The following is an 11107-nucleotide window of genomic DNA, read 5'->3' as shown; positions in this document are numbered from 1 at the left end:
TTCATAACTATGGTTCTTGTTTACCAAATGATCGTTAATCTCTCTATTTAAAAAAAAAAAGTATTGTCAGCAAATGCAGCAGTCTCTTTTCATGAGTTCATCTCACAAATGCTCTGAGTTTGGAACAAGCATGGCCACAGGTTGGCAGCCTCCCAAGGTCACCTCTGTACCATTTGTGGTCCTTCATCACGTAGCTAAGTACATGCAACTGCTACTAATTCTAGCTATTGGAGGGAAGACAGGAAACTGTTTGCATGAGGAAAGTGGTTCATTGAGGGGCTTAAATAAACTTAGCTGTCTCACAGCTATGAAATGAATTATTACCTTGCATTTTAGCTAAAATAAATGCAAGACAAGAGGACATGTTAAGGAGCCCTGTGTGGTCCTGTAGTATTATCTCCACTTCTGACCTTTATTTATAGCTTGACATTGAGAGCACAAGGAGTGTTTTCTCATGTGACTTGATTGTCACCATTCTTTTTTCCTTCTTATCCAGTGACCAAAATAGAAACATACTGTTCCCTGAATTTAAGATCAAAATAAGTTGACAACTGAGTCAGGAAGATAATAGCACTGCTCTTTCCTCGATGATCTCAAAAATAGAATTACAGGGCTAGAGGGATGGCTCAGTGCTTAAGAATACTTGTTGATCTTGCAGAGATCTGAGTTTAGTTGCCAGCACCCTGGAACTCCAATTCCAGGGGACCTGACGCCACCTTCTGACATCTGTAGCCTCAGGCACACACATGCTACATATACGAGCATTCGAGCAAAACACACCCATAAGATAAAATAAAATAAATAAACCTTTACAAAATAAAATTACAATAAACTTATCTTTATTTCAACAATAGCCTTAATAAAAGGCTGATTCACAGTGTCCCCAGAAGTCTGACACAAAGACAGCATAAGAGCAGGAACATATATTGTGCTTTGGACAAGCATTGAGCTGGTGGATTTTGCAGACTTCCAAATTCCAGCAGAAACCAGGATGGAAATTAACAGGGGGAAAAAAGAACCAGATATAAATGTGGACCTTTTGTCTTCCTTCTGCAGCATGAGGAAGCAGCCCAAGGAAAGACCAGCACCCGAGGAACTGATGGTGAGTGAGTCTTCTCAGGTGCAGGAGAGTGCCCACAGCCAGGCACCAGGGCCTGGAATGTGGTTCATTTGGTACAGCGCTTGCCGGCATGCTCGGAGCCCTGGGGTCCAGCAGCAGCACCTGATAACCTAGCGTGGTGGCACACCTGTGAGGGTGGCATTTGAGCAGCAGAAGCAGGAGGAGCCAAGGTTGAGGGTACCCTCAGCTACACAAGGATGGTGAGGCCAGCCTGTGATACAAGTCTGTACCCACTGCCGCCCTTCCTAAAACTAGGACATTTAAGAAATCCGCAGGCTGGGAAGTCAACATTATGTACCTTATCAGACAAGGTTTTTCTTGTTTTCTTTCCATGCTAGAGAGTGAACCTAGGGCCTCATGCATGCTAAGCAAGCGCTCCCCTGCTGACCCAAGTCGCCAGCCCTGGGTAGGGATTTCTGAAGCTCAGACCCTTGGGCTTAAGTTTCACTTTTGAAAACCCCACCATTTTGAAGCTTCCTGCAGAACTCTCTTCACATTCGTATTGGAGGTCACAGCTTAGTGCTGCCTTTGAGAGGCCCCAGGCAGGTAGCAGAAGGCAGCAAGAAAAGTTAGTAGAGTGGAGTTCGGTCCTACCTCCAGGGAGTCCTGAAGGTTGGGTGGTTCCCTCTTGGGCTCACCTAGAACAAAAGGAGATCAATTTAGTGTGAATCTGTGGGCTTTCTTCCGAAAGAGGTTCTGGGAGGTGCTTGGTGCTGTGTCGCCAGCTCCAAGGCAAGCTGGCTTTGATTGCAAATGGCAGTTTTCACTCAAGCAGGGAGAGGAACAGAGAGGCTCCCTTTCAATTCCCCAGTGGTCATTCATTTGCTGCAGACTGTTGATTTGACAGTGCAAGCTGTTAGCATGGCGTTGTGATGGAGCCTTAGGAACCAGGAGTGTGGCCCGCCTGTGGCTGCCTGTCTGGTACTTTTGTATTATGCCCCGTTGTCAGGTGACAGCAACCAGAGCCAACCTCAGCCTTTTTAACCGAGTGCAGTTTACGCATCTTAGTTCAGAGGGTTTTGTTCTTTGGATTTCCTTCTAAGCACCCAACTTCTGTGTCCTACAGAGTCCATCCTACTTGTTCCCGTTGGTGTCACCTGCAGGTTCATTTCTCTTTCGTGTCACGTTGGACTAGCTCTCACTTTTCTTCAAAGCTTCAAATTAAAACTTGGTCGCCAAAACCTTTGCAGTGTGTAACATGGGGGTTCATGTCCAGACTAAAGGTGGGGGACTGGGGTTTTTGTTTGGTTTGGGGCTTTGTTGGTTGTTGGGTGTTTGTTTGGTCTTTGGGTTTGGGAGATCTTGCCGTTAGTCACAAGTGAGAAAGCTTGGAGCAGATTCTAGAAATGGAGACGCATTTGCCTCTCATTGTTGTGCTGTGGCTGGGTAGCTCAGCCATTAAAACAAAGAAGTGGATTTCATAAAATACGTACCTGTGTGCCTGTGCACAGTGGATGCTGCAGCAAGCTGACCACTTACAAACAAAAGAGCTGCAGTTCATGTGTGCACTCATAAATGCATGCAGATGTATGTGTGAGTAAGAAACACCCCCGGGGAAGGGAGTACAAGTCATAAAAATAAGGCTAGAGGGTGGGCACTTACCTCTTTAGTCCCTCGTGTGGGCTGCCCTATCTTTTTAATTAACAAATATAGCTGGCTGTGGTGGTGCACACCCTTAATCCCAGCACTCGAGAGGCAGAGGCAGGTGGATCAATGTGAGTTTGAGGCCAGCCTGGTCTACAAAGCGAGTCCAGGACAGCCAAGGCTATTACATAAAGAAACCGTGCCTCGAGATACCAAAAACAAATACACACACACACACACACACACACACACACACACATATTAATGAAGAAAAATGTAGTCACAGGAAGCACTATCTTGTACTTTCCCATAGGCAGTTCTCGCCATTTTTTGGTGGAATTTATCCCCAGAGGTATAGGGCAAGTGAGGCACACTCCTTGTTGGTGAAGAGGTAACAATGGGTGGTGGCTGCAGTACTCAAGATGACTGTTAAAAATCAGCCCCGGTAGGAAGTTACAAGACAGTGAGTTGTCCCTTGTCTTGAGCCTGAGTCACATCCTGGCAACCCAGACTTAAAGAACCATTTCTCTCTGCCTTGTAACATATTAATGGATTTAATGTTTCCTTTATCTGCAACCTATTTGATGGTGCTCCTATCTAAAGCCACAAGCCTCCTATGGAATACCAGAACTATAGATCCCATTTGTCACTGTGCGTGGGGGACTGTTTTTTCTGGGGGGGGAAGAGAGATCAGGTTATCTCCCAAGTACAGTAACTCTAGCCAGCAGAGTACCATAGGGGGCTGTACTTGGGCTGTGTCAGCTGTGAGGGCCTCAGAATTATCAAAAATTTCCTTATCAGTCAGAGCCTCCAAAGATGAGGTGTGTGGATGTATAAAAGTTACCAGTTCACCATTTGGAAACTCACCTGAACTTCAGGTGGGGCTGTGACTGGGAACACACATGGTCCTGTCTAAATAACTGAGTGCCAGACAGGTAGGCCAGATCACCTGGACCCAGGACCGAGCCATGCACGTAGCAACATCAGACTGTCTGTATATTTGGTAGAGTATAGACCCTTATAGACCCAAGTAGCCAATATCAAGCTTTACAATGATTGTCCATGTCGTTCTGAGATTAAACATGGAACTCGCGGTTAAATTCTTAAAACCATTAAAATCTCAGGTCAGGGTCCATCTCAGTGTACCAGCTCCTAATTCCTACTCTGCTGCTCTTCAGGTCGCTGTTTTTATGCCCTAAGCGGAAGTCTTTCAAAGCTGGGCCAAGGAATGTTCCGAATGCTTGCATGTTGAGGGCAGTATGATTGGCACAGTGTCTGGTAGGCGGGATTTACGCTAGTCACATTGCTTCATACCTGTAACACCAGGTTCTCAGGAGATGGCTCAGCAGTTAAGAGTGTGCATTGCTCTTGCAGAGGACCCAGGTCAGTTCCCGACCTAATATCAGGCAGTTCACAACTGCCTGCGACTCCAGAGACAGGGGATCCAACACCCTGTAGCCTCTGTATGTGGCACATAAACTCATAGTGATTCATACATACATACATACATACATACATACATACATACATACATACATACAACGTGGAAAGATGGCTTGGTGGTTAAAGCACACTGACTCTTCTTCCAAAAGACCCAGGTTCAATTCCCAGCATCCACTGGTGGCCCACAGCCACCTGTAACTCTGGTTCAAGGGGATCTAATGTCATTTTTCTGACATCTGAGGACATCAGGCATGAAAGTAGTACACAGACCGACACTCAGGGAAAACACTCATACACATAATGTTTTAATTTAATAAAATAAACCTTTTTGAAAGAAAGTACTGGGAGCTGGTACAGGGAGCCAAGTGCTCACATGGAAGTGTGAGTGCTTGAGCTCAGATCCCTAGCACCCTTAGGCCAGGCATCAGGAGATAATTGGCCAGCCAGCCTAGCTAAAAAGGAGAGAGAGCTTCATGTGAGACACACTGTCTCAAAGGAGCAGCGTCGAGAGTGACAGAGCAGGACAGCTGATGTCCTTCTCTGGCTCCCACGTACATGCACACATATCTTTATCTCACACAAGCACATCATATGCAAATAAAAAAAGAATTAAATAAATTTTAAAGGCACATCGTGACATGTACCCATAATCCCAGTGCTGGGAAGTGGGAAACAGGAAGATCAAGGAGGGGCTCTGGCCAGCCTGTCTAGCCAGTCAGTGAGCTCCAGGTGCAGGGAGAGGCCCTGTCTTATAAAATAGGGTAGAAAGTGATAAAGACATCACATGTCAGCCTCTGGCCTCCACAGGGTAGGCACATTTACACACATGCTTGCATACAAAACACAAATAACAATACACTCAAATTTTTCATCCTTAACGTGCATATCCTCTTATGAGGTCACAGAACCTGGCAAATAATCAGATTGAGGTATTTGAAGACCTCCGTGGGCAGAGTCCTGTGCTTGACCCAGCAGCAGCTTTAAAGGGCAGTAACCCACATGGGGAGAAGACCAGTGCCCAGCTAGCCAGAGTGAAGCAGCGATTTTAAAGGAGCAACGAGAGCTGTGTGGGGCCCACTTGGTAGTTAGGGCAAATGAAAAGCGCCTCTGAAGCGTGGGTTGAAGTGTACTAATCCTCAAGGGGCTCTTCTAGGCAAAGGAGACTGAGCAGGCGAAGCACCCGTGTGTGTGCACCCCACACTTTTTCAGAGCTGTGGAAGCCCCTAGTGCAGTGGTTCTCAGCCTGTGCATTGTAACCCCTTTGGGGGTCAACTATGATCCTTTCACAGGAGTCACCTAAGACCATCAGAAAACACATATTTGCATTATGATTCATAACAGTAGCAAAATGACAGTTATGAAGTAACAACAAAAATATTCTTATGGTTGAGAGTCACCAGGCATGAGAAACACTGTTAAAGAGTCGCAGCGTTAGGAAGGTTGAGAACCACTCCCCTAATGCCTGCTGGGACGGAACCGCCTTTGACCTTGGCCTGATAGAATTACAAACCCACAAAGGTGTATCACCAGCGGGCAGGTAGTAGAGAAATTCCTCTTCTGCAGTCTTCTAAAAACTTTGCCTCTGCATCGAAGTAGCATAGTTCCCTGTCTGTGTAGACCCGTATCCTTGAGCAGACACTCTGGAAATGCTGCTCCTGTTCAACTGCAGGGAAGTCGCTTTTGCCGAGGATGACAAGGTTTCTTCACCCCTCAAGAGCCTAATACGTAAATCAGGAGTCAACTTTGAACCCCAGGAAGTAAAGCCAGCCATGCAGGCAGCCTGAGCCTTCAACATGCTGATGTGCCAGGCAGAGAGGGCACTACCCCAGCTCTCTCTGCTCTTGGGATCTTGACTCCACAATTGAAGAGCCCAATGGTGCTGCCTCTAGCCTTGTACCAGTAAACCTTGACAAAAATGTTTCCAGGCAGTAGAGACTGAGAATATGGGTGGGGCTCAGGAGGAAAGGAAGAAACGCTACAAAGGCCATGGAGAAATTCTTCCATCCAGTCAAAGGTCAGATTAGAAGAGACAAAATATTACATTAGTGTAGTGGATGTAAACATGTTTTTGTTTTGATCCCAAGTATGGGATGTGAAACAGACTTGTGTGAGGGTGTGTGGTGTTTTTCCACTAGAAACAGACTTGTGAGAGAACAGGTGATGTTTGTCCACTGGAAGAGGAACCGCCTCTTTCTGGGGCATGGTCTTTGCCAACTGATAAACATCCCAGTATGGACTCTAAGAACAGATAATATATATATGAGTCCAAAACAAGAGGTGAGGTGCTTTTTTGTTTGTTTGTTTGTTTTGTTTTGTTGACATTTTGATTTTGGCATCGCTTCTTGTTGTTTGACTGTTCATCACTCCACTTCGAGACGCTCCTAGAGATTAGATCCTTAAACTCGAGCTCAGAGTGTAAACTCGAGAAACACCTTGAGATGGGAGTTCTGGGCTTATTTTACTATTCAAATTGTATGTTTAAATGTTTAAGAAGCTAGTATGTGGAACTTTGCTGTGTAGGCAGTTTGCTTGTGCAAACCACAAAGAATTGCATCTGAGGCTATGACTGCCTTTAAGCTCTGTGAAGTGAAGATCAGGCTGGAATTTGACAAGAACTTGAGCCACAGCCCTTCCCTGTCTCACTCCAAAGCAGTGACCCACCCTGCCCCTTCAGCATCTTCACTGCAAAGCCAGGAGATGTGTAGGGTCAGGGGATCTGGACCAAGGAAAAGGTGAAGAACCTGCAATTACATGCAGAATCCTCTGTGCATGTGCAGATTGCATTTTTTTTTTTTTCATGAAAAAAGAAATTCATAGTTGTCACCAGTTTTTCAAAGGGACCGTGACCCTCAGTGATTGTTCAGCTCCCAGGCTGCCTTCCCATTCGGCTCTTTCCAGCTTCCTGTCAGGGCCAGACAACCAGCTCAGGAGGAGGCAGTCGCTCCGGGGAGAGTGCTGGCTTGGTGTGGGGGAGGGAAAGGAAGCGTCCTCCCGGTGGGACTCTGCCAGACTCCCACCAGCTGTCAGGCAACCCTTTAACCTCCCAGCCTGTCCCCAATGAGGGTCATAGCTCAGGAGCAGACGGGTGAGGGCCACAGGCACCCACACAGTTACAATCTGGGCTCAGCACGGAGGATCCTTCTATGCATTTAGAGCATTTCCCCGAGCTTCCCGTGTCTAAGCTCTATTTAATGGAATCTATGCATAGTAAGTAATCAGGTCAGAAGAAAGCAGCGTCCCGGTTTGAGATCAATCGCTGGCCACTTTATTATCTCATGCTGATCTGAACCCATTCTCCTCCTCCTTTGCAGCACGCACTTCGGCTGTGGGAAAAGTACGGATCCCATACATATTAAAAACATATACCCATTCTATCTGTATGTAAATGCATGAGGCACAGCTGGATATTGCAGAGGAGTTTGATTTACTAATAGTTATTATCTGTTCTCGCCGTTCAGTGAGAGAGCATCTCAGAAAAACAAGCTGGCACAGAAATTGTCTTTATGCTATTACTCTCCTGCTTCGGTAACTGTTTAAAAACACGCGTTTTCTCTGTGGGCTCTAATAAAGCCTGTTATTCTGTGCATGCCCCTGTGTGTTCCCCTGTGCATACCAGAACAGGGCATCTCCTGTGCTAGCAGCTCTCCCAGTTTGGGTTTTCTGTTCCTAAGAAGTGACCTGGGGCTCAGTTTGCAATTGGAATGTCACCATGTGTTTAGGAACCATGTAAACAGTGGGACTGGAGATACAAGAAGCAAAGGTGGGCCTTAGGGGAGGGGGCTCAGGCTTAGTCACAACAGGGTTTTGGAGGTTAGCTTCTCCACCTCACCCCAGCTGCTTCCATGAAGGCTTTGTGTATGAGAGGTGGGAATGTTTGGGGGCTATTAAACACTAACCTGCTCCAGAAAAACCTGCTTAAACATTTAATTACTTGCAAAGAGATGTTAACTTGTTTAACTCCTCTAAATTAAATTGTCACTGGTAGCTTTTCTGTTTGCCTGAACCCAATTGTAATTACATTTTCAGATACTTTGCTTGGTTATTCTAATTAATCAAAGTGTGTGATAAGTCAGGCATCTGCGCAGTCCCTTTCAAAGAGTGAAGGGGTACCAGGCTAGATTTTTGGTCCCTCCTGTGCTCAGATCCCAGAATGACTTTGGGGTTCACACACACAGTGTCTTCACTGTGAGACGCAGACCTTCTGATCACTGTGAAAGGGGCCAAAGAGCACTTGGCAAAGTAAGATGATTTCTACTCTGCTATCTCAGTAGTAAGAACACACATTGACCAGAAAGACCAAAAGGAAGGGGTTGGCCAGGGTTTCACAGAGACAGGTAAAGAGAGCTGAAGGACAGAGAGGGACTCATCTCTGAGGCAGGCTGGGCGGTCCTCTGTGGGAAGATGCCCAGCTTTCTGAAAACAGAAGACCCCGCTTGTCCAGGATCACCAGCACATCCTACTGAAGAGGCTAAAGGCCAGAAAAGGCACATTTGCACAGTGTCCTTGGGTGCTCAAGGACTGCTGTGCTGATGGAAACCTACGCTTTTCAACATACTAAGGATAGTTAGCAAGCTCTCATGAAAGTGATGCCCTTCGCTACACATGCCCATTGCCTGTTTATTGTTTTCCTTTGCTTCTTCCTCCTCCTCTTCTTCCTCTTCCCCTTCCTCCTCCTCTTCTTCCTCTTCCCCTTCCTTCTCCCCCTCCCCCTTCCTTGAGGTCCTCCTCAATCCCAATCCCAGGATTACAGACTTCTACCAACATGTCTCCCACATACAACCTGTTTTTAGAATGTCCCTGAGCATCTGGCTCATTCTTGCAGACTTCCCTTTGGCTTGGGTTCTTTACTTCGCCTATACACTCATTAGCTGTGGCACCCAGAATTTATAGACAGAAGTCCTGGCTGGATGCCCCTTCTAGAACAAGAGTCCTTGCCTGCCAGGTGGTGGTGGTGGCTCCACACAGGATACAACTGATGACCATGTTGTCATCCTTTTTCTTTTCCTTTGGTTCTAAAGGCCATTAGAGTAATGCTTGTGTTTGTTTATGCATGGGTGTCATCTAGTAAAGCTCATGTGAGCACGCTAACTGCATATGATTACATGGCCAGAGTCACTGTCAGAGTGCTTGAGACAGCACTACGTCAGTCAGCTTTAATTTGAATTTCTGATAACATGTTAGCACTTCAGCCAGACTCTGGATTATAACCCCAGCAAACAAGCTTCCTTCTTCCTTAGATGTGAACGCTTACTCTCTTTATAAGACTTTAAAAGATAAATGTGTGTGTGAGAGTATGTGTACGTGTGTGCATGCTTGGATGTATGTGTGTGTTTTATGCATGCACATGGTAAGACATGATGGAAAAGGCCTAGCCTTGGTCATGGTGATCTGACAGCTCATTTCCAGATGAGGATAGCTTTCCCCAATCCTTTGGGTTGGATCCCTTTCTCTCTGTTAATGACATATATTTATTTGTTTGCTTGTTGTATGTGCAAGCATCATGGCACACATGTGGAGGTCAGAGAACAGCTTTTCAGGAATCACTTCTCACCACGTGGACCCTGGGAATTAAACTCAGAAGGTCAGGCTCGAGGCAGCCACGAGCTATCTCACTGGCCCCAAGTCTGGTCCATTATGACAGGTATGACTTCTTTGTTTTAGACTGTGGTTGTTTGAGCCCGAACACACAACACATTGTATTTTATGGAGCTGTCACCTGCCCAGCATCTCTTTTCAAGGCACAGTGAGGTGTTTCAGCAATAGCCCACAAGGAAAAGGAGTTATTTTAGATGCAGTAGATGGAGCAGGTGGCCTCCTGTTCCCTTCACATCAGACTCACTGGGGGCTGAGGGAGCTGCACTGTTACCCTGTATCCCTAAGTGGGCACACCTAAATACCTGCAGGTTCTGCTGTTGGGTGTACAGCTGAGAAGGCAACCTTCTTGCTTCTTTTTTTTTTTTTAGGTTTGTTTGTTTATTTATTTATTTAATGTATGAGTGCTTTATCTGCAGAAGAGGGCATCAGATCACATTATAGATGGTTTTGAGCCACCATGTGGTTGCTGGGAATCGAACTCAGGACCTCTGGAAGAGCAGGTGGCGCTCTTAACCACTGACCCATGTCTCCAGCCCTCCCTCTTGCTTCTTAAGGCCTCCATCCTCCTCCTGCAGCAGGGCTCACTCCCCACTCTGAGCAGCACCTGGTCACATTGCTATGCTTTCCAGAGCCAGTCAGTGTGTGCAGAATCAGGCCTCACAGCTCATCAGAACCATGTGGGAGGCTTAGAGAAAGAAATGTGAGGTTCTAACTAGACGGAGCATCTCCAACCCTGAGGTCAGGGAACAGACATGTGTTGTCGTGTTGTTAATTTTATTTTTTACAGCCCTCTGGGTGATTAGAAGGAGCATCCAGAGGGAAAGCTCACAGTTTAACAAAATTCAATTTTCCTCCAACTAGATTGTAAGTTTGCTGAAGGAAGAGCGTGGTCTCATAATTCAGTGCCTGTTTCGGGCCTCGCCTCTCAATCAGGCTAAACGCTATTGATCATTTTTTGCATGCACCATTCTCACTAAGCCAGTCAATAAACACTACCGGACAGGAACAGCTGAAGACAAACAGGACAAGTTCCCTGAAGAAGCTCATCCAAGGACAGGCGATCCCTGAAAATTACAACACACCTGTAAGTCAGGGCACCCATACATGTGCACAGTCTGATTGAAACTTTTGTTTGACTTCCTGCTGGGAGAGGTCATCCAGGTTCAGTCAGCTTCCTAGGGACATGACTATTGACAGGATGATAGTCAAAGCATTTCACAAACCAGTACAGCCTGGCCATCAACAGCAAAGCTACCATTAGTGTCTCAGTCCTACCCAGGATTGAGGCCAGCCTGGGGTGGTGCTAAGCAGGTATCGTTGCACACCACTGTCATCTGACCACTGGAGAGCTCACCTCCAACCATT

General features: G+C 46.3%; 1 protein-coding gene across 2 annotated transcripts in view; it reads left to right on the top strand.

The window, feature by feature from the left end:
* Map2k5 (mitogen-activated protein kinase kinase 5) overlaps positions 1-11107 on the top strand; it is a 223863-nt gene that overhangs the window by 190342 nt on the left and 22414 nt on the right. For both annotated transcript variants that reach the window (XM_051156630.1, XM_051156629.1), the window contains one exon: positions 1057-1102. In XM_051156630.1, coding sequence (XP_051012587.1) covers positions 1057-1102 — 46 coding nt within the window. The remainder of the gene's footprint in view (positions 1-1056; positions 1103-11107) is intronic.

This window comes from Acomys russatus, chromosome 14 (assembly GCF_903995435.1).
Source record: "Acomys russatus chromosome 14, mAcoRus1.1, whole genome shotgun sequence".
NCBI classification, from domain to species: Eukaryota; Metazoa; Chordata; class Mammalia; order Rodentia; family Muridae; genus Acomys; species Acomys russatus.
Note: the sequence above shows the minus strand (reverse complement) of the source record. Positions and strands in the feature narration are given on the sequence as shown.